Source organism: Coloeus monedula (assembly GCF_965178545.1).
Source record: "Coloeus monedula genome assembly, chromosome: 3".
In the NCBI taxonomy this organism is placed as follows: Eukaryota; Metazoa; Chordata; class Aves; order Passeriformes; family Corvidae; genus Coloeus; species Coloeus monedula.
Window position 1 is genome coordinate 35,316,381 of NC_138783.1, and position 23,835 is coordinate 35,340,215.

A 23,835-nucleotide genomic window follows, 5' to 3' on the forward strand; every position below is an offset into this window, starting at 1 on the left:
TCTCCATACCATCCTCTTTTAAAATTGCATCTATGGATTCGATATTAATTGCTCTGGGCTTTTGTAAGGGTTTGCTTTGAAATTTAGTAAGAAATTCTGCATTCTTTTACTTTTAGAGTCAAAGCACCCAGTATCCTCATGTGTTCGGCTCCTACCAACAAAGTCCTTTTTGAATTAATTCAGTTAGAAAAAGGTGTTTCTAGAGGATACTTTGTGAATTCCCAGTGAGCAATTATGGAAACTCTTCATCCTTTTTAAAATGTCTCTGTACATAAGGGCTCACCAGGAGACCCTCTGGAGCCAAAGGAAATAACTAATCAATTCTAGTAACAAAAACCCAGTTAAATCAAAACCTTTTCTTCCTCTTTTTATAAAAACTTTGTTATCTCAGCAAGTTTGGGGTTTGACATCACCCTTTTTCCTTGCATCAGTTCTGTCTTCTTGTTGCTGTGGGTAAGAATTGTAGCTGCTGTTGGCAAGCAGCAAAGGATCATCATTTTGAAGGACAGTCTTGTCTTATGATGATGAATGGTGGGGAAACAATAGCTTGATTTCTTATAAGCAAGTAGTGCATCCTAAGCAGAGCAGCCTCAACTGGAACTGGTGATGTCTTTAAAATGCAACCATCCACTTGAGCAGTAGCTAAATGTACCATAAATGTTACTGATCTCACATCTGCCTCAGTTCAGGATTTAGCTTGGCTATGAAAGCAGACAGCAGGGTAGTCATCCTCATCATGATGCAGGGCTCCCAAAGCAGCACGCTGCCTTGCTCTGACTTACCCCTCTGATCACCACTTCACTCACCTGACCCAAAGTCACCTTTGCTGTACTAAACCATATCCAGCTGGGATAGAGCACCAGCTGTCATCACTCACAGATGCCATCACAACCTTCCCCCTCATGTAAGTGAGCTGTAACTTGAACCAGAAGTAAAAACTATGCAATGTGAGTCACAGGTGTTTGTTTCTTTCTGAGTGGGAGCCACGTATCCAGAAAAAAACCCCGTATCTCTAAAGCTTGCTCCTTCAAATACAGTCAATGGAATAACGGGGGGAAGATAACCCAGACAGAGCAGAAAATGAGATGGCAATGAGTGTAATTTTGACTGTAAACATTGTCAGTGAAAAATGAGACTGGTTTTAAGAGCACAGACAGGGTCAACAGCTCAGCTTATCTGTCTGGATGAGCAGGAGCTGGGTTAACAATACTTGGACATTGTCTCTCTTTTCACATTATTAACTTGCAATTAGGACTTGGTGGATGTGACCACATTTTTTGAACCAGTTATCCTTTTCCAGTAAGCTCGATAATTTTAGCTCTGATTAGTGCTACAATATTACTCAAAAACAGATGCCAGCTTTACATTTCCACCTTTACTTTTTCCACTTCTGCTTATCTTGGGATAACATTCTCAAGGACCTGCACATTTGTGAGTACACTGTGGTGGTGTCCCTGGTGAGCATTTTCTGAATGCCTGGTCCTCAGGCAAAAAATGACATGGCCAAAACCTGTGTCAGTCATGGCTTTAGCTTTGCATGGTTCCCTGGGGCAGAGGGGATGTTAAAAGTATTCTAATGTTTTCATGGGCAGCAGTCAAGGGCTTGGGAGTGTCTGGTGTCATATGAATGCAAACCTTGGCACTTTTCAAAGCTTGATTCCTCTAATACCTCTCATCAATGAATCTGCTCTTCTCTAGTTACTGTTCATGCCTCAAGCACTGTGGAGGGATGATCTGATTGCATGAACCACTGGATCTGACTCCTGCTTTAGTTAGAAAGAAGAGCATCAGAGGCTCATCTTTTGTGCCATCTCAAGCTTCTTACTAACTCAGTAAGTCCTTTCCAGCCAGGACACCCTGTAAGGAATACTTCCCTTCTTACAGGCCAATACAAGAGATTCGGACATTAAAGATTGATGGGAGTTCGGTGCAAATGAGTTGCTCTCCAGTGAGTAGGTGGGTGCTGCTCTCCATCCAGTGAGACTTGGGGCAGTGTGGAGGAGGAGCTGTCACTGGGGAATGCTGTGAATGTCTCTGAGGGCCGGGGTTGCATCACTGGCACAGAGCTGTAGTAAATGTAGTGTCCTGCAGTGTCCCAGCAGCTGAGTCTTTACAGAAGGGCAAGCAGAGGAGAGGGAATGCCATTTTTAAATTTTAATAGAGGGGGAATAAAATACCTGGTCTATGGTGGAGAGAGCTGCTATGATTTCAGGCACTACCATTGCCTCAGCTCTTGCAGCCTGTTGGGAAGAAAGGGTTACTATTCATCCTCACACACAGCCAGCACTGAAGGGGGAAAAACTAACTTCTGAAGCCAACATTTTAGTGGAGAAAAGGCCCTCTAATGAGAGTATGGAGCAAGCCCAGTGCTTGTTACTATGCTGATTTGGAGTGACAAGTATATCTCTGGATATTAGGGAAGTAGTTTAAAATATGCCATAGTTTTTAGCATAATAAGATGCACTGCAGATATGTCACATCCATTTTATTCTCCACAGCTGTTTACAAAAGGAAAAAAACCCCAAAACCCTGAGACTGGAGCAGCTGCAGTCACTCAGCTGTCAATATAGGACAAGGCTCTTTCTGCTCTTTTATTTCCACTTCACTCTGTTCTGCTGCACATATTTGGCTGTTCTGTGAATTTGCAGATCATGAGATTTTTTTTCAAACTGCCTTTGATCTATACAGAAAGACTCACCCAGTTCTCATTTGAATTCATTAATACTTTGAGTAGGCATTTTGATTTTATGTTTACTGGCTTGCTTCCCTTTGTAATGTTATCTAACTGACAAGTTTGTCATGCTCTGCATTACCTTTAGACTTTTGAATCTAAAACATTTCCTCTTTCCTGAAAGCTATGATAATTTTTAGAGATGCTACAAAGGCGTCTTCATTTCCTCAGGAGAAAACCTGAATTACCCTCAGCTTTGATTACTATCAAATCAACATTGAAGCACGTAATTTCTTTTACAGTGTGAACAAAGTATATTTTATACCATCAACTATGGTTTGAATTGTAGTTTAAAAATCTGCTTAAGCACTAACAGCAGCATTTTGTTTGTGATTTCCATGCCAGGGAAGTCACAGCATTAAAGGAATTTCCTGTGTTGGAGTTTTTCCCCACAAAAGCCTGTTGTCTTTTTCCCAACAATTGTGAATTTAGCACAATGTACAGAATTTTAGCAAGAACTCTGATTCCTAGACATGTGGCCAGAAGGATGAGGAGAGGATGTGGTTTTTGTTGATCAAGCACAACCATTTCAGTGGAAAAAATGCACTACAGCTGGTCAGACCATTGATCTCATTATTGGGGTAGTGCTGTCTTTGGGGACAGTATAGGTGTTAGAAAATCACCAAACTGTGAATCATTCACTGTCAGAAGCATTTGGCTTGTCTCTTCTTTAAGTTCTTGTGGTCAAGTTTGGTACAGTGGGCTTGAGAAAGGAATGTGTTTTGGATGACCAGGATGATGAATGTATGATGCTTCATGTTTATTTGTAATGTCCTTTTTATACTTAGAAATTGCTTACATGTGTATCTGTATGTAAATAAATGTTTAATCCTTTCCACTTGGTGTTTAAAGTGTTTGATTATTTTTTTTTTTTTTCAATTTGGACTGCAAAGCAAAGTTGCCTTAAATACAAGGCCTTCAACTGACATGATTTGATATTAGACCAGCAATGAATGGGTGCTAAGGATTTGCTGCTTGGGCTGAGAATACCGAGGCTCTCACAGCACTGAGACCTCACAAGAAGAGCAGATGTAGAGCTGCTGCCCATGGGAGCAATGTCCCTTTGTACTAGAAGAGAAAAAAAAAAATATTCAAAGCAGGAGAAATTACAGAGGTTTGAAATGCCAAAGAAATGCCAGCATCGGGCACTAGAGGGTGGCCTTTGACAGAGGCACCATCCACTCACTGACCTTGCAAACCTGTGGCAGGTTGAACTCTTGTCCTAGCAAGCTGCTGGGTTTGTGTAGGATAAATGTTGGATGATGGTTGGATGCTTCGGTTGTCTTTTATTCTTTGACCCAGTCACTTTTTTTTTTTTTTTTTTTTTTAATGCTATTCCTTCTGTTCAGCCTTCAACTTGCTGTTTTCCTTCTCATTGAACTCCACTGGAGTTCCCTAGTGACCTGCCTTCCTCAAGGCCTAGAATCCTTTTGGACAAGATCTCCCATTTTAGGCCTTTTGTCTTTTGGTAAAGATATAAAGTTTGTGCTCTGACTCATTCTGGGGATCAGCTTTCCTCCCCTGTGCTCTGCTCCACATCAAAGATGACTCCTGCTAACACTTACACTGAGAAACGAGCTGTGAAGCTTGAAGACACCATGTGTCTTTTATTGCCTTTTCTACTGACCTTGAAGCTCCTTCCTTGGTAAATGTCTGACATGAGGGCTGGACCATCTGCTCTTCCTTCCCCAGGAAGCTGGCAATTTGAGTCAGTGAGAGAACAGAGAGGTATTTGGATAGGGAAAAGTCCCTGTATGCTTCTAGGTAGGAACAAGGCAAAAGGAGAGGAAGGAAACATCCTTCAGATGCTCAGACCACTTGGGAAGTGAGGGCTGGAGTGTGTTGCTTTTGGGGGTGAAGGCTGGAGGAAATGGACCAAGCTGTTCCTGAGGAAAGGTAAGGGGCAAGTGTAGAGTAGCAGCTCTTCCTTGCAAGGAGCATGTATCCAGTGGGATGTGCACTTCTTGTTCAGCAGGTGTAGCAGCAAGGGTACAGCCTGTGCCAGGCTTTGCTGAGGGTGAAAGGAATGTGAGCACACAAAGGCTTCCTGCAAAAAGGGAACAAGCTACCCAGGGGAAGAAATGCAAGGTTGACTGGCTACAGGAGCAAAAGCAAGAGAGCTTTTTCTGCCTCTCTTCCATCTTCTCATGGTCAAAATCTCCCTACTGAGCATGTGGGGAGCTCTGCCCAGAAGGTGTCATCCTGCCGCCAGGGGCCTGTCACACAACAATACTTTTTGCTCTCTGTGTGCAGTCCTCTTGCACAAAGCACAGGAGATCTGAGTGTCCTGCTTTAATTTCAATGGTATGGCACAGACAGTCCTGCCTAATTTAAAATCTAGTCTTGATTTATGGATTTCTATGCATAGGGAATCAATCACAGACCCAGTATGCATTTTCAGGAGTTTTATGACCCTCAGAATTAAACATGCTGAGCTTTAGTCTTTTTGTACAAGCTTATAATTATAATCACATCAGCCTGCACCAAAGCTATCACTTACCATAGTATGTGAACGAATTGTCTGCTGAATAAAATCACTCATGCTGGACCAAACATTTCATGCCAAGATGCTGTCAGGTATACGATGTAGAAGCTCTGGCAGTGTTTCATAGCTAGCTGCATCAAATCTCTAGTGTCTCACTTGGATCAGGTCTAACTCCTGGTGATAGAGTGGGTGTCTGTCCAGTTCATCACAAGGGAGTGCTTAAAGAGCCAATGATAACTGCAGTACTCTATTATGTGCTGCAGTAGAAAAAAAACTAGTTTCAAGTGTTATAATGTCTTAAAACCTTTTCTGTATTGCCTTCCTTATGCACAGTGCTTTAGGTGTGAGTAATGCTGTCTTTCCCTTCATTTCTTCTACATGAACTATACATGCAGATTTATAATTTCCAGGCAGGCAACATTTCCTACTCCTTTTCCACTTGCCCCAAGGGTTCATCAAGTAGGATTTTATTTGCAAGACATAAAATCTTTTCAATAGGCACAGCACTTGGCCTCATGCTGGAGTCCTGCCCTATCCTGACTGAAGCTGCCCTGGTGTGGTTTTGGTGCGCTGATTTGCTGGGCTAAAGCTCTGCTGGGCAACTCAGCAGCAGCTTGCAAAGCCCATACGGCTTCTGCTCTTACCTCCTGCCCCTTTGGCTGTGCCAGGAAGCCTCGCACAGGGAGCTCTGTGACCTTTACAGCAGAGCCCTGCCATGTTCTGTGACAGTGCTGTCCCTGGCACCACACTTAGCAAGTGACTCCATCCGCAGGTTACTTTGGTCACAGAACCACGGAATGGTTTGGGGTTGGAAGGATCTTTAAAGATCTTGTTCTAAACCCCTGCCATGGGCAGGGACACCTTCCACCAGACCAGGTTGCTCAGAGCCCCATCCAACCTGGCCTTGAACACTTCCAGGGACGGGACATCCACAGCTTCTCTGGGCAACCTGTGCCAGTGCCTCACCACCCTCACAGTGAAGAATATTTTCTGCGTATCTAACCTAAATTTCCCCTCTCCCAGTTGAAAAACATCATCATCTTATCAATTAAACGTTGTTAAAAATTGTGATGTCTAATTCTGCTCTTTTTCTGTCTCTTTCTTTGCTCTAGCAAGATGTTCCTTTCTCCTCTGTTTATGTCTAGGGTTCAGGGACTGCAGGGCTCTAGGCTTGGGCCTGTCAGAAGAAATCTTGCACCTCTTTCCACTGCCATCTGCTGTTGCAGGATCCTTAGACACCAGGAAGAACTTTTGCAGTGTGCTTGAGTATCTTGCTGGGGACAGCAAGAAGAGATGGTTTGCTGGTTAAGGTCTTTCAGTGATCTTCAGAGCAGTGCTCCATGTCCTTTCAAAGTCAGGCAAGCCTTTGAACCTGTGCCAGGATTTCAACTGTAAATGAGGAGGGGGAAAAAAAATAACCAAACCAACCAAGGCTGACTTGGAAAAGTTTCTTTGTAGAGGGACTTTACCTGTGCAGACCTGCTGCACAGCCATGTGTAACTTTTTCCTGGGTCAGCCTGCTGGAATACCTGCAGCCTCAGCACATCCACACCCTTGGCAGGAGAGTCCGTATCCCATTTATACCCTGCTCAGCCACAGGAGAAGCTTGTTTGATGCCAAGTACTCTTCTCTCCCGCATCCATCAAAGGGAAATGTATTTGATTAGAAGGTGCAGAACTTAGGCTAGAGACTGAGAAACTCAAAAAGTTTACCTGTATGTTCTGTGATAGTAATCCATGCTAAAAATCATGGATAAGGAACAAGGTAGTGAGAGTAAATGCCTTCATTCCTGAGTTTCCTGAAATTTACGAGCAGGTACATAATTATTTTGTAGAAGATATATGAAGACATGCAGATTACAGCTCAAATTCTAAAGGTGTTTTTTTCATGGTTTCTGTTGGCTGCCTTAGGAAGGTCCTGCCTGCTGGTCTGTGTGGGTGCCCCACTGAGGCACCTATTGTGGCACCGAGGGACTGTGAGGTTAGAGAAGCCTTTCAGTCACACAAGAAGCCCTTCTAGCCCTGACTCCAACAATGATCAACAACATATAGTGAGTAAAATGCACAGGAACAAGATCAGCACCAAATAATACATTCCCACAATGCTCCTTTAACTTGCAGCAACTTCTGCCTCTCAGGTTTCCTACAGCAGAAGTGGTGTCTTTATAACCTGAAAGCCCTTTAGACATCAGTATTGATACAATTTGTTCCTTGCATGCTGAGACATAAAACTCTTCTGAACATAGAGTGAGGCTTAAGGAGGTGCTGTAGAAATTATATGAGGCCTCAAACATAGGAAGATAAAAATATCCACCTTGCAGCTGAGAATGAGCCAAGTAACCCCTCCCTGTCACCAGTCACAATGTAAATGGTGCATATTCATTTTATACCCCAAAAGAAAAAAAAAAGTCACAGCAGGTACTTTTAGGTTTGTTTCTGATTCTACAAGTGTGGTGGTGCATCCCCTCTACCCCCTCAGGCCACACTCTGACCTTAAAAACACAATAAAATGTCAGCATTTTCAGGCTGCTCAGATACTGTGCCATCAGATTCCCACATCCTGCTGCAGGGCCTGACTTACAACTTACAGCAGCAGATCCAAGATTTCTCTGTTCAATGATCCTAAATGCAGCTGTTTTGGATTGGGGATACGGAAGACGTTAAAGCAAGGAGAGGAAAGACACTGTCAGGAATCTGCCACTAGCAGTCTTTAACTTGAAAAAGCCTATAGGAAAACTGTGAGCTGCTACCAAGCTCTTGGCTCCCTTCACCCAACCCAAGGCTGTGACAGGATCCCAAATGGGCTCAGACAGAAGACACCATCAAATCTTTAATGAAAACTTCGCCCTTCTCCCCAGAGTCATCAGGCAAGAATCTGGAGTGGACATGGATTCCAGTGCTGCTCTTGTGATGAAAAGACAACAGTGAACATTAAAACACTTCACCTACTTGTACTTTATTAAGTGAGATCTATTCAATACTCACACATTTACAAAAGTGTTTATTGCACATCCTAATTAATTTTCAATAAAATATAGTAAACTGCTGGTTCTGATTTCCAAAACTCCTCTTAGCAAGACATATGCCAACAGGTGTATACAATTTAACTTTTAACTAGCTCTTTTTTTTTCACTGGCTCCTCCCCAAAAGTTTAAAAAGATATTTAAAAATAACACAGCATAGAAATGTATCTTTTTTAGTGTTTTGGCTTACTGGAAAAAGGGGTCCGTGCTTGGAAGAACAGCTCAGGAGACCAGACAGTTGGCCCTTCCAATACAACCCCTGAATGATTTCCACGTGAGAGGTGATTCTTGCCTTCTGAAGGGGAACAAGTTTCCAGGACTTTATAATTTAAAAATGAGGTCTTGGTGACACTTGCAGATACAGGAGTTGTTAGAAACCTAGCTCTATCCCCAGGGCTTATTCTCTCATTTTGGATGAGATTTTCATCATTTTCACTGTTCTTTCTGCTTTCAGAAATAGGGTTCCTGCCAGTGTGCTCACAGGTGGATTGCAAGTCAGCAGCCCAGTTAACTGTTTTTAAATTTGAAGATGGAGGGATCCACTCCTCAAAGCTGGCAGGCAGGTGGGTGTTAAAGAACTGCTGTGAAACGGGGCTACCACTTTCTTTGTCTTCTCTGTTCCTTGGCCTCCCACGTTTCACTAACTTGCTGGTAAGCTGCTGCAGCAGAGTGTTCTGAAAAGAAGACCTAGATCGCTTGCATTTGGAATGGATTTTAGTAGGATTTTTAGGGGTGAAGATGGTGACAAAAGAACTTCTTTCCCTAAGAGGCCAGAGTTTCTGCAGAGGTTTTGTCATAGGGGTTGACTGTGAATAAGGAACAAAGTCCTGAGCACAAACTGAACTGCATTCTGAATCACAAAAGGAGTAAGCTACAGGTGTGCTGTGCTTGCTAAAAGCATGAGGGGATGTGTGTAGGGATGAGCTCAGTTTTGAACTGTTACAAGGAACACCTCCAGGAGAAAGTATCAATTCAGTTGTGACCTTCTCCGTCAGAGTATCTTTCTGTATTAAAGAATTACATGATTTATTTAAGAATTCCACAGGTTTTGCTACCTCTCTTACACTTGCATCAAAGAGATCAGCAGAAGCATTGTAGCTGCCTTCAGCGGAGATGATGTTCCACTGCAGCTCTTTCCTCCTCCCAACACTTTTGAAGGTATTATCTGACAGTTCTGTCAATGGTTTTAATTCTCTCTTATATATCCTTCTTGCCTTGTTGGGAGTTGGTGGATCAGAGACCCAGGCCCCTGTAAGATCTGTTTTTTGGCTTGTTACAGAATAATTTTCTTTATTTTCACAACCGGCTAAACAGCTTTCATGTGCAGAATGCACACAGGTGGCTGTCTTGCTCTTATTTAAACAGGAGGTTTCTCCATACAGCCTAATAAAAGACCAAGATGAATTTGCAGGGTCACTATTTGCTTCTTTGGACTGCACACATATGCTCTGAGAAACAGAAGGCTCTGGTGTAACTGGCAAGGATGCCCCACATTCCTTGAGCGTTGAAGATAAATCACTAGGGGAAGACTCACTTTGTGACACATCACTCAGAGGGTCTGCATTTGACTGAAGACAAGCAAACACTGTGTTCTCTGAACTATTGTTCTCTGCTGGCAGCGAGAGCCTCCCTGAGACACTGGCTGCAGGCAAATCATGCGGGGCTTGCCTGGGATGCGATTCGTTAGGATTTACACCCAACTTGCTGCTTTCAAGATGCACACATTTGCCTGCATCAAGGCTGGGTGATGCTACAACACTCCTGCCCTCCTCTATTCTGGCTAACAATTGATTCAGGCTTTCTGAGAATGGGAGTTCTTCCCAAAGCATAGAGTCCATCTGAGACACTCCAGCTACATTTACGTGATTAGGAGCTGAGGCATCTCTCTTGCAAACAAGGGAGTTGTGGGATTTTTCTGGGTAACAATAATTTATACCATTAATTTTTGGGCAAATGTTTTTTATCTCAGATTCCAAGGGATGTTGTAACAACTTAGAAGTGTTTCCATGTGAACATTCGCTGCTTGAAGAGGATGCTCTCTCCAATTTATCAGCTGCAGAGATACCGTCAGTCTGACTAAGCTGTGAACTCAATTCATTACCCTTCTCTTTATCCCCTTCCTTCACAGATGAGATGAGAAACTGTGAGTCCCGAAGAGTTTGATTGTTGAGGCTTACACTACCCAATTCTGCAGAGACAGGCCTCTCCTCTTGTTCATGCTGTTCACTCACCAGCTTTCCCACTTCCAGAGTGGGAAAGTCTTCCGCTGTTACCCAAGCAACAGATGAAGTCAGACTGAAGGACTGCTGCCAGCACCCTAAAAAACTTTCCCTGCCACTAGACTGAACAAAACAGGAGCTCCTGCTCAGGCTAGACAAGCTGCTGAGCTCACTGAGAGGTTCATCTATGGGAGTTGATGACGCATCAGGTAAATATGAGCTGTTATTACAGCTACTGAATTTTGCCGACTGCAGGAGACGATCTAAGTAGCTGATAACAGTAAAGCCAGTAACAGCAGCATTTGGCAGGAAGATCTGGCAAGCTACAAGGTTTTTCATACTTCTATTAATTCTGGAACGCTTCTGCAGGATGCTGCTGGCAGCAGAATGCCCTCCATCTTCCCTTGTACAACCCTGGGGGGGGGGGGAGAAGAAAACAAAAAAACAACCAACTTAGAGAAAAAAAAAAAATTAACACGTCTTCTAAGTCAGGCGTAAATCTAGGACTCACTTTTTGTCAGGATCTGCAAGGAAGAGAATACAAAACAGTCTGTCACACAAGGCAGTCCCTGGGAAATAAGCCCTGGCAAGGGCTATAAAGGGCATCACAGTGAGAGGTTCTTTGCTTGTTGCAATTACAGAGTTTTGGAGCTGGAAAAACAACCAAGAACTCTGAGAAAGGACTTCACAGAAAATTTCTTCCTCCCTTTAGGGCACTGGATGCTTCCGGGCTTCCTCTGGAGCAGTTCAGTGCGAATGGCTGGCAGCCTAAGGCCAGTGCTTCTCTTTCATCCAGGAGGCACTGGGCAGCACTTGAAGCAAAGCACTCTGGTACCAGCTACTTGACTTGGCAGCTCAGCTACCAAAGCCAGCACAGTACTTTCTGTGCACTACATCTGTGAAAGGGAAATAAGCTACAACTGTTATCCGCTCAGATTTTTTTTAGAGAGCAGTGTTTCAAAGGAGCTTCAACTTCATTCTTTATAAAACCTGCTTCTCTCTACATAGAAATTACAGGTGAAAAATGATGTTAAATGGAGAGGGAATTAGCTAATATTTTAAGTGGATAAACCCTTTCTCACCTACCCCTTAAGGTCTGGCAAAGCCAGAGTGGCCAAAAAGCAGATACAGTTATCTCCAACAACTCTCCTCCTCCCTGAGTCTTTGCAAGGGTTGAGGCTGAAGGCTGTTAGCCAAGGACAACACCCTTCTAAGTAAGTCTTTAAAGTGTGTTATGCTGATTCTGAGGAGGGTACAACTGTATACACAGCTGAACACAACTATACAGAAATGTCTACAGCCAAGGGCTGAACAAAGAGTCTTTGAATGTGTGTTCAGCCCTTGTGTGTGCAGGAGCAGCCACAAGGCTGGTGATATCTAGGATTAGTTACCCTTGTCAAGGCATCAGGCCCACAGACCTGGTCAAAGGTTCCAGGTAAGTAAAGTTAATGGATTAAGTCCTCCACGTTCCATTACTTAAGATGCTGTACATCAGGAAAAAATCTCAGTTCAGATACAAACCTCATCATACCTATGGGAGAGGCAAAACACCTGCCAGGTAAGGTTTAGTTCACAGATTTCATAATATGAATGACTCACATAAGGACCACTTGAAAAGAACCTTGAAGACTGTTTGTATAGAAATATTGCTAAGAACTAATATTTAAAAGTGTGTTAAACACATAAAAGAGCTACCAATGCAGATATTGAGCAGCTGTACTTAAACAACATTTAAGAGCATTTTGAAAATGCTCTTAAATCCAGAAATATTAAAATGCTACAAGGGTTATGTGCTTCTCGTTACATTTCAGACTGGAGAGGAGACTACACAGCATGGGAAAGGTAGGGCAGTGCTTGGAAAGAGAGTCTGTTTCTTGCTCCAACCGTACATGGTTTTTTTACAGACTCCAAGCTGTTACTGACATGCACAGGAGCTGGCATTGCTCAGGCTCTCCGAAAGGCACCCTGACAATCTGTTAAGATGACTACTGCCATTCAAGATGATTTTTGGATGTGACTCATTTAAAAAAACCCACAGGAGTCTTGGGGGAAAGAAGCAGAATCCTTCTCAGGTCCCAGCCTTAAATTTTCTCAAATTTCGAAAAAATGTTGTACACGAAGCTTTGATAGCTCAGTCTATACCCCTAACTGGCTATAAAAACTCACTAAAAGGCCATGATGTGGATTAAAAGTTACCTTCACTCCAAATATGAACCTTTTTCCAATGAAACAGATTTCTACCGCTTGAACTAACGCTCTTGTAGATGACTCTGTGTTTGTTTCTCCTGACAGCTGATTGAAGTCTTGAATATACCTTGAATAAAAACATACAGAAGTATTGGACCAACAGAGGAAGCCTTACATAGCATTTTAGCTGTAGTACAGTGCTAATGAGGACACATGTTAAGGAAAAGATTTTGTGGTAGCTTCAACTAAACATAGAATGAAAGCAGTAAACCATGAACCTATAAATTCAATTCTTTAGTTCACCTAATTTGTTAGTGAGGTAAAGTAAACAAAACAACCACTCTGAACAGGTTTAATACACACATAACTTTCAGGTGTTCCCCACGTGGTTGTGATTTTTCTGCCAAACCCAGTGACTGTACAATGATGTCAATATGCTCCTATTCCTTACACATCCTTCCTGCCCAGGCCTTTACAGCACAGTAGTATCCACATGAGACGTGGAAATAACTGCTTTTCATGGCTGACAGCAGTACAGCAATGTAGGGCAGAAGGCCTGTCATGACCAGGTTATTAATGCTGCTAATATGGCATTAAAAACGATTCATCTTTGAGCCAGTGATAACACAAGGCATTGGAAAATTATAGACTAGAGAAAGAAGCAGCGAATCTATCTGAATATCCCATCCTGACAGTTTCACATTTCAGAAAATCTGAAGCCTATAATGTGGGTGGTCAGGCTCTGAGAACTGACAGAACTTTCTCAGAAATCCCTTCTTTCTTCAGGAAAATTTGGTCATATTGAAAAAAATCACAAGGTGAATTCAAACTGTTAAAAAAGAAAACTCAGAGGCTCTATCTGGAAAAGCCAACTTACTTACACAAAGGAAATTCAATCATCTCCAAAAAAAAAAAGGAGAAAGGATATGAGGAAGAAGCCAAACCAACCAACCAGTGAAGCTCACTTAACAGGTAGTACCTGCCTTCAATAGACAAGTGGAGCATTTCTTCTACTACCTAGAAGTAATCCATCTCAAAGCATCAAGATTTCAAGAAGAAACAAATTTTGGCATTTTCTCAAGGTGAGGGGTACCAAGGAAATGCTGGAAGGAAGCACTTTAGCAGTTACTTCCCACTCATCTTCCAACCATCTAGGCTCATTTCAGTTTTTTAGGCTGAATAAACAGCAGCAGCTATATGGTCAGACAATCTATTCCTTACCTCTGCAGATTTTCTGCAGTGACCCCAAAGAATGGATCTAAGCAACTTCCAAAAACAGTGATGTCAAACAAATCATTAGTGTCAGCAATCTTTAGGGACAATCTGTATCTGTAGCTTGCATCTTTAGCTTCACCTGTGCAGCCACATTTTAGACAGTTGAAGCTGAAAAAAGACAGAAAAAGGATAAAAAAGATTGAATACACAAGCTTCTGTTAATCACTGCTGAGGTAAGAACTTATCTGCAGTCATAAGTATTACTACCATAATGTATCAAATATTCCATAAAAAACTGTAAGATCTTTTTCTTATTCTTTATTCCTTGAGGCATTAATCTTACCAAAGGCTCAGAGCAAGATGTGTATATTATGACAATGCCTCTGGCTCCTTTTACTGATTTATTAAATGCTAGCCTGTTGTGAAATTGAAGGGACAGTGGGCTTTGAGAAATGGTTCGGGTGCAATTTTGAATTCCCTGCACCCATTTTTTTCACGTTTCATTCTGGTTTGGGATTTTTCTTCCTGCAGCTTGAGTACAAATACCTAGGTTCAAAAAAACAATCAGGAAACAGCACTGTTATCTTGTAGTTCAGCATCTGAAACAACAGATATCCTTGTTTTACAAAGTCAGCTCCTTCCATTTAGTGCTGACATTCATTGATTTACTGTTCTTCTGTGTGTCAGAGATTTCACCCACCACTGCAATTAAAAAGGAAAGCTCATGCATTTCTGGACATGCACTCACTGAAGAGTCATACAGGACTTCCAGGTGTGCCACACATGTAGAATGAGATGAAAAAAAATAAAATCAGGGTTTGATCTGGAGGGGCTTTCAGACAATGTCTTCCAACTTAGGAACAGCACTGAGGGACTGGGTGGACCGCAGGGGATGCACTTGGAAGCTCTAACACACATCATTTGTTCTGCTAAACCATTTATTGCTATTGCGTAACACTGAACACAAGAGAACTCTCGATGCATAATGACCTCCAAGCTGCTCCTGGAATACAGAGATCTAAACAGGCATAAGTAACATAAGATCTGAAATTAACACTTATTTCTACAGTGGCTGGATTTTCTGTTTTGTTTTGTGTTCAGCTAACAGAGATCCCAAGTGAATGGAAATCAGTAAATGATCCCCAAAACAGGACGTACCTCCTGGAATCCAGAATCAGCCTAGAAAAGCAGTTTTGACAGGCAGGATAGGTGAAGCAGGAATTCTGGATGGAAATCACAGAGGCAGCCAAGAGTCCCTGCACACTATTCATGTGCTCACCACATCACCTGAAACGAGTAAGTCAAAATGGTTCAAAGAGTTCTCATTCTATGAGATGTTAATATTAACTGCTTTCAGTTGGGTTATTTTAACATTTTGAACAGCAGTCTTCAGGAAATTATGATCTCTGTTTGAAAATAGAAGTTCTATTAATTAACTCTTTAAAAAGGAAAAAAAAAGGATGAAGTTATACAATAAGAAGGAAGTGTTCCTGGCATTTGCACACCATTGCAGACAGATCATGCAAATTCTCACTTGCATTTATGGAATCTTTATTAGAATTATTCTTGGGTGCAGCACTACAGCAAATTGCTTTCTGATTCTTTTCCTTAATTTAGAGTGAAGTCAACATGGGGTTAAAAACTGAAATGATTCTGCACTCGTAATTCTGCAAATGCTTCAACATCAATGACTTGCAAAGGATACTCAGAAAATCTCGAAGAAGGCTCATAATAGCAACTATATTCCTCTTCTTTAGCTCTTTGAGCTAAAGAGGTGGCTCCAGGTGTTTACTGCTGATTTCAACAGAGGCTGTATGGATTTGACAAATAAGTGATGAACTAAACATTTAAATACATAGGAATGAATTAATTTTTATTCAGTATTACTTTCCTGCAGATTTATTTTGGCTTTATTATACTACACTGCCCAAAACATCAAGTTTTAGGAAACTTCCCCTATTTTAGATAGACAACTTTTTTCTCAGCAGATGTTAGTAACAAGTAGCCAACAATCAGAATCCTAGAGTGGTCTGGGTTGGAAGGGACCTTAAATATCACCTAGTTCCAGCCCTCTTTCCATGGGCAGGGACACCTTCCCCTAGACCAAGTTGCTTGGAGCCTCATCCAATACCTCAAATCACAGAGTTCCAACTTAAATGACCAAAATGTTTTCTACAGCTGAATTAAATGACTCCTTAAAAGTCCATACTTGCAAAAGCTCTTTTATCATGGTCATAGCTAAATATAAATCTCTCTTCACTATGAGCTGCAGAATAAATTCAGAATAGGAAGTGAATTCCATATCTTTATCCCAAAGCTCTCTCAAAGGGGCAAAAGACCAAACAGACAAAGGAGACTCAAGTCTCCTTTTTTTTTTTTTTTTTCAGGTTTTATAGGTTAAAACCGCCCCACACTCAGTAATCAACAATTACATTTTGTTACACTTACAGGCTATTATTCCTTTGCCCTTTGGGACACCTTTCTCAGCATTTTGGTAAAAACAAGATCTGTAACAGTGAGTACTAGAAAAATGTGAGTGACTAAATTCATTACTCTGTGTAGTTCAGATGTTAAAAAAAAAATCCCAATATTTCCTACATCTGGAAAAAAGAGGTAGGGAAAGGGGAAAGCTTTTACAGAGGGCCAAACAAAATGAGAAAAAAATCATGTCTTCAGAACACACATATGAACAGAGACTCATTTGACTCAGTAAATTGAATGGTGCATGCCTTCAACTCTTGCCAAAAGGGAACTATTTTGTTTTAGTACAGTACAAGATAACAGTAAAAAGTACATGGAAAACACATCAATATATAGAAAAGGAGTAATAAAGTTAAGTCTGATTTTTTTATTGCCCAGAAAGGTGGGTTTGGAGAAACTAGCAGGTGCCTCACATTCCCATCTGCTTTCAACTCAGAACTCTAGAAACAAAGTTTACATAGTTTGTGTTATCAGCACTTTTAAAAGACATTAACAAAACAAAAAAAAAAAAAACCCAAAAGCACACCCCAGAAAACACAGAACACTGCAAGTATTCAACTGAAATATGGAAGATAAAGCACAGCATCTAAGTGCTCACACAGGTTCTGGCAAGAGCAAACAGACTCAAGATCTACACCTCTGCTTCTCTTTGGAAGAAACACAGAACTCGCTATCTGGCCGCAGACTGAAAGAGGACAGCACGAACAGGTCTGTTTTACTTGAACTTTTTGTAATAAACAAAACAACCCAAACCTCAGCGCCCGGCCGGGGAATCGCACAGCCCTGGAGATGCGCTCGCTGCCTTTCAGCGGCCCGGCTGCCGGCGCCGTTCCTATCGGTGCCTGGTGCGCTCTGGTGATCCCGCTGCCTCGCTCTCCCTGACGAAAAGCAAAGCACGAGTCGTTAACACATCTCACACCCGAGTTTTCACCTCGGAGCCTCCCCGAGGCCGACAGCGAACGGCCGGGCCGATCCGGTCCGACTCACCCGGGCGCGGGCTGTGCTCGGTGCCCTCAGGACGGGCCGGGGCAGGGGCGGGGGCTCGGCCGCCGGCAGCTCTGGCAGCCCGAGGGCAGAGCGGAAGGGCGGAAGTGCGGCCGCTGAGGGCCGCCGCGGGGGCGGGACGAGGCGCGCTCAGCCAATCGCCAGGCGGTTCGGGGGGAGCGCGGCTCCGCTTGCCCAATCACAAAGCGAGCACGTCGGCCGCGCCCCGCACGGAGCGGAGCGGCGACGCGGGCGGGTCACGTGCTTCGAGCAGCCAATCGCTGCCTCCCCGCGGGAGGCCGAGCGGCCGAAGCACCTATGGAAGCCGCCTCAGCCAACGGCGAAGGCGCGCGCGAGCTGACCTCCGACCGGCAGCCAATCGGGAGGTGCCGCTGCTTAGGGCCCGCCCCTCCACGTGTGGGGCTGGCCCCGCCCCCAGGGTCCCGCCGCTCCCCGCGGGGCCGCGCGGGGCAGCCCCGGGCGGGGGAGCCGGGCTCGTATAAAGCGGCGGGGCCGGCGCCCCTCCTGCTCCTCCTCCTCTTGCTCCTCCTGCTGCCCGCGGCGATGCTGCGGCTCCTCCTGCTTCTGCCGCTCCTCGGCGCGGCCGGCGCCCTGCCCTCACCGCTCCGCCGCCGCCGCAGCGCCTCGCTGCCCGTCGGTCCCTACCTGACGCGCTACCTGAGCCAGCAGGTGGGAGCCGGTTGGGGAGGGAGGGAGTTTCCCTGGGGAGTTGGGGGTTATTTTCCGCTGTCATTAGCCTCACTCGAGCCACAGGCGGGACAGGACTACCCGCAGATTTTTAGAAAGGCACTCAGTCCGTTTGGTAAAACGTTCCAAGCCTTGAGTGTTCCGGTTATCTGCAGCTGTTTAACCTGTCAGGTCGTCGGCTCTCTTTGGTGTCCGTGCACTGAATCCTGGCCCTGGAGTCCGTATTCCCGCACACGCTGCACGGCGTGTCAGCAGCGAGGGGCCGCGCTCCGCGGCTGCGCCCTGACCGTGTTTGCAAACAGCAGCTGCGGGACTTTTTTGTTCGTTTGTTTGATCACGGAGTGGTTTGGGCTGAGAGGGACCTTAAAGACTGTCTAGTTTCACCTTCCCCGCAGCCATGGGCAGGCACACTGTCCGCTGGATGGAGCATGGAACAGATTTCTGTTATACTAACTTGAGCTTTGTCATCCTGTCTTCTTCAACAATTCGTTGGTGAAATCCATGGCATGTGGACAGAATGGAGGGCTCTGCAGTGTTGTCTTTAAGTGTTGGTGTGGTTTCCTTGCATATGACTTGAAACCCCCCTTGTTCATGGGTTTTCATAAGAACAGTCAGCAATTCCTTTGGTGTGTTTGGGAGTGTCTGCATCATCCCTGTTCTGTACCTGGGTTTCTCAGGGGAGGCAATGGCTCTTTTTACTGGGAGGCATAGTAAGGGAGGAGGACGTTTTTCTAGTATTTTCTTGGTTTGTTTAGAATCAGGCTTTTAGCCTGCATCTGAATTTAACGCCCTGGTCTACATAGGGAGTGATGGGAAGAAGGTGTTTAGTTTACAGGCATAGAATTGTTTAGGTTGGAAAAGACTCTTCAGATCATCGAGTTCAACCTTTAACCCAGTACTGCCAAGTGCACCACTAAACAATGTTCCCAAGTGCCACGTCTACACCTCTTTTAAACACCTCCAGGGCTGTTGATTCGACCACTTCCTGAGCAGCCTGTTCCAATGCTTGATAACTGTCAGTGAATATATATTTTTTTGTTAATATCCTATCTAAACGTCTCTTGGTGCAACTTGTGGTTGGGCATCTTGGATGATATGAGGATTTAATATCTCCTGTTTCAGCTTTGTACAAGGTGGAGTTATGATGGAGTGAGCAAAATGGGAAGATTATACGGACAGAGAGAATAGATTTAAAAAAAACAGATTACCCTTGTAAGATTATCCTGAATAGCTATGGAATAATTTTAGGGTCAGGGTCCCTGTCATTTGAGGTGAGAGATTGGGAAGGATTTTAGTGAGAAATCCATCCACTGAGATTACAATCTTCTGCAGATAGTGTTACTGGTTTGGAAATGCTCCTGTTCCAGGGGTCTCCCTACATAAATAATGAAATTCCTGTGTCTTGAAAACATCTCTGCCTAATGTTCACTCGGGTAATAATTTGTGATTTGTGTTCCTGTGTTAACTCCTTTAACAGCTCTGGAGCTTGTTTTGTGAGCATAGTGCAGATACTTTCCACAGTGTGTGGCCAGCATTGGCCAGGATATCGCTCCTGCAGTAGTGGTGTAATTAACCCTAATTGTTGTGGTACACTGGTTGTTACACATTGTTATCATAGTATCAGTGATACTAATTCTGTGCCGTGGTCTGAATCACCCTTTGTCAACATCTGTTGCACCTCTGTCGTTATCTCCTCCCGGGGCTGTAGTGTCGCCTGGCTTTTCTCCTCAGCTCTGGCACAGACAGCCCAGGTGCCATCCAGCTGCCAGCAAAGCAGCAGAGCTGCTGTGTGGTTGAGATATGTGGATTTTGGGATGTAGGTAGGTGTTGAGAGAAGGAAGAGTCACAGTAACATCCTATTGTAAATACTGATGCCACATCTTGTTCTCTTCTGTCTCTTATGTGTTCTCTTCCTCTCATACATACAAAGAAAAATCACATTGGCTGAGAGTGGCTGCTCCAGGAAAGAGGGAGCCCATTCACAGGCCTTGAAATCCTTGCTTTCCTTATCCAAAGACTTACTAATATTGTTGAAGAGAGTGTGAGAGGTGTGTTCATCAAAGATTTGAATGCTGCTGCCTGGCACTTGAAAGATACAGAGGTAGCATGGGAGGTCTAATCACACAGAGAGCATAGGACGTGCTATCAGTAGCACAGTGTGTAGAACTGATAGCATTCAGCCCTCATGAAACATGCACTCAGTGCTGTTGTCTGGGAATTTGTAATTGCATTGTTATTCTGTAGTGCAACATAAAAACAATGATTAACATGTTAAATATGGGCAGTGATACTTTGCTACCTCTCAAGATTGTTGAAGTTTAATTACTTACATTATATTTACTTATGACATGGATTATCTGCTTGTGTTCCTTGCAGCCAAGACTTTATTCTTAGCTAAGGTTCCTGTTTTCTTGTTTCTCTCTTACGGTTTTCATCATAAGCTGAAATAATTTATATAAAAGCATTCAATATAAAAAAATACTTTATAATATGGCAAAATATTATGCTGTCAGAAAGGAAACAGTTTTACACCTATTAATATTAAAAATCTCTTTAAATAGAGCCTTTAATATTTAATGGTTGTACAGAAGAAAACTTTGAAAGTGTAAATAGATTCCTTATGTGATTTGTTGCCTAAAAAGTTACTTCTTGATCACTGTGAATAATTTATTACTGCTGCACATTGGAACATCTAGGCATGACAATCTATAGATATGTAACATTGTTTGAGGGTTTTAGTGTCAGTTTTTACTGTGAATCAGTGACATTTAAGTCTGTTTTCATAAAAATGGAGAAATAACAGGGTCAGAGTTCAGTGCAATGCTCGTTTGCATTAAACTTCCTCCTGTTTACCGTTTTAAGTGTCAGACATCCACGATGATGGGGCTAAAGTCTAGAATATTGAGAAATCAGTCGAGCAATGCCTGTGTCAGTGTGACTAGCATCTTAGCTTGTTTGCTGACCTGTCTGTGTATTTAATAACTATTATTTCGTTTTGGAAGTGTGATTTTTTTTTTTTCCTCTCCCTTCAAAAGTAACTGATGTCTTTCAGCCCTCTACCCTTCCTATGTATGAGTGAAATTACCACAGTGTAAAGGTACCTCATTCAGACCGAGAAGAGTAGATGGCTCTTGAAGCAAAACTGTCATCAGCCACATCTTTACATCAACAAATTTTATCTAATTAGGGGATGATTTTTAGGGGTCTCCTTTATAGTTTTTCTGATGTACTAATGTGACTTTTGTAGGCAAGTCCACAGTAATTTGCTTGCCTGCTAAGTGGTTTGTTGTGATTTGTGTGTTAAATTAATCCATCCAAAATGGAACTTTACAGAGAGAATGATGTGGAGAATGTATAGAGCTGTATCAGGATCACCACTGTTGGGATGGCTTCTTTGTAAGCAGCTGTGTCTGTGACCACAGTTCAAATTCATTGGAATGACTTGGTGAGGCATCCAAGATCCATCTAGTTCTCTTTATCCAAGTAGAAATAATCTTACAGCATACTGGGGAGAGTCTGGGGTCAGTCAGTTCTGACCTTTGAGGAGCCTTCTCTTGTACCTCTGTATCTCTGTCATTGGCACACGGACCAGTGTTACAAAAACCGTAGCCTGAGAACTTGTTGTGCTTTATGTGCAGTACTGCTGAGAGCATCATGTCTTAAAATTCCTGATATTTGAAAGCTTCTCAGTGATAAACTGTTGTCTTAGAGAGTGGATGTGGTGTCTCTTCACTCAGTTTGATAATTGCTGGCTGTGTGAGGGTCAATGTGCTGGTGAACCCTTCACCTCAATCACGGTTTGTGAACTGCTATGAATTTGTCTAAGAACCAATGTAACAAGTACAAATTAATTTTTGTTCAGCAACTTACTGAGCCTGGTCCTTCAATCAGCTTGTCTTTTGATTTAATACATGTCAATTGTGTCACCCCTTCCAAAAGAAGGATTCTGATTGCATTTAATAACTTTCTAGGTTTCACACCTCTGTAATTATTTCATAGTAAATTCACATGCAAGTGTTCGTGCTCTGAAATGCATCCACACTTCGTATTGTGTGTACATAAAAGGAAGATATGTTGAAGCTTCAAAGTGATGAAGTTTAAAAAGTAATGCAATTTGATCATTTCTGGCTTTATCAGGATTCTTTAATGCCCTATTTTGTATTACAGACTGAAATTCTGAAGTATAGAAAATAAAAGCCCTGATTGAAAATGTAAAAATTAGAACGCAAGTTTCAAGCCAGAAAAGAATTTGAGAAGAACTGCAAAGAGGAAGTGAGAACATATATTTTTTAGACATGATTCTCTCTGTTTTACAGAAAAGATCTATGAACGAGGAAGCAAGCGAATACAAGAATGTAATGCTTTAATTGTAAATCAGTACTACATCAAAAACCTATCTGAGTTCTGTCAGCTTACTTCATGAATGTGCAGAGTAGAGAAAAGTGTGGTGAAGAGCTTGGCTCACATTTTTATGACAATGTTGTCCTAATTTATCAAATTAGTCAAAACTAAGGGTGCAGTTTTGCTCTTAAATGCTGCATCTCTTGAACTCACAAGAAGGAAGTTTCGTTTGTGGTGCAAGATATCTTTAATCCAATTCCTCATTTTTCAGTATTTTAAATTTTTACTGTTGTATGTAAATGAGTGTCACTAAAAACCTGTATACAACAGTCACATATGGAGGTCTTTTAAACCTAATGAAGTAGTTTTCAATCATGAGTCTAAAACTGGCTTAGGAAGACAGAGATGGATTGAGGTTATAATTTTTAATTGTGGTTAGCATCTCATTTAGCATCTTATTGTGACTCAAGTTGGTGTCTCAGAATAGTAACAGATGTTGGGAATGGTTAAGATGGGTTGTTTTTGATGCATAATATAATAGCACTCTTGGCTTCTGGTGAAGGAAAAAACAAAGTACTTTTTACAGAGCCCCTTGGTACCAATTAAAAGTTGCCGGTGTTTAGAGAAGTGATGCTGATGTTTGTCTCTGAGGTGAATTACTTGGAATATGTTTTACTCATCAAGTAGTACAGGAATACTTGGCAGCTCTTACTCTGTGATTTCATAGCATGATTTAAAATGGGAACTGTAAGCTATAAACCAGGTCCACACGCAGGAACAATAGCTCTTTTTCAGTGGACAGGAAAACGGGGAAGTACTTGTTAAAGCTTGTCAGTGAATTTTTATTTTTATGCACTACTTATCTGCGAGGTCACAATGCAGACATCAGCTTCTCAAATTAAGCAGGAAACAATTTCCTCACAACTTGCAACCTCTTCCTTCAAGTGAGCAGTTAATACTAGTGACTCAAAAAACATCAATGATCACTACTACTCCCTCACTGAAAGTGAGCATTTCATATCTCACTAGCTTTAATCATTAAAAGCTGTAATAGGCCACTGACAGATTTCTGATAGACTGTCTAGATTAATAAAAGTCTAAAGAACAAAACATTGAACAGAACTGCATATGGTTGAAGTAGCAAGCTGATCACAAGCCAGATGTGCATGAGAACTCCGTTAACTTTGTTGAATTTGACTTGTACCATGAGCTTCTACAAGTTGAGGCAAAGTCTTAGAGCTGATTTTTTTGGGTTTTTTTTGGTTGTTTTTTTTTTTTTTTTTTTTTTTGTGGAGGGGATTGGGTGGGGAGATATGAAGGAAAATGAAGTTCAAAATGAAATTTTATGCTGATGAGTTCTGTATCTATTTCTTCATCTGACTTTGAGGAGATCAAGACCAGCCATCAAGCGTAAGAAGTTGTTGTAGATTGTGCAGATAATTTGTGGCATTTTGCCAAGTTG

The 23,835-nt window shown here is 42.5% G+C and overlaps 2 protein-coding genes across 2 annotated transcripts in view; one reads left to right on the forward strand and one right to left on the reverse strand.

The window, feature by feature from the left end:
* Positions 1–8,155: 8,155 nt before the first annotated feature.
* On the reverse strand, positions 8,156–17,457 carry DDIAS (DNA damage induced apoptosis suppressor). Its single transcript, XM_082279462.1, has 6 exons — positions 17,328–17,457; positions 17,094–17,218; positions 15,018–15,146; positions 13,866–14,027; positions 12,654–12,771; positions 8,156–10,871 (listed from the first exon to the last, which is right to left on the reverse strand). Exons 3-6 carry the CDS (start codon positions 15,128–15,130, stop codon positions 8,412–8,414), a joined length of 2,853 nt encoding a protein of 950 aa, XP_082135588.1. The 5' UTR covers positions 15,131–15,146; positions 17,094–17,218; positions 17,328–17,457; the 3' UTR covers positions 8,156–8,411.
* Positions 17,458–17,851: 394 nt separating this feature from the next.
* The window catches only part of PRCP (prolylcarboxypeptidase), a 28,485-nt gene continuing 22,501 nt past the window's right edge, over positions 17,852–23,835 (forward strand). Inside the window, exon 1 of the mRNA XM_082278184.1 lies at positions 17,852–18,014. Coding sequence (XP_082134310.1) covers positions 17,889–18,014 — 126 coding nt within the window. The 5' untranslated portion in view covers positions 17,852–17,888. The remainder of the gene's footprint in view (positions 18,015–23,835) is intronic.

What these genes read in the sequence shown, in the direction of transcription:
- DDIAS (XM_082279462.1), bottom strand. Translation starts at nt 15,130, where the DNA reads ATGAATAGTGTGCAGGGACTCTTGGCTGCCTCTGTGATTTCCATCCAG. An exon ending in CTGATTCTGGATTCCAGGAG is followed by an intron (nt 14,028 to 15,017) that starts GTACGTCCTGTT and finishes GTCTTTTTTCAG; the next exon opens with CTTCAACTGTCTAAAATGTG. An exon ending in GGTTCATATTTGGAGTGAAG is followed by an intron (nt 10,872 to 12,653) that starts GTAACTTTTAAT and finishes CCCCCCCCCCAG; the next exon opens with GGTTGTACAAGGGAAGATGG.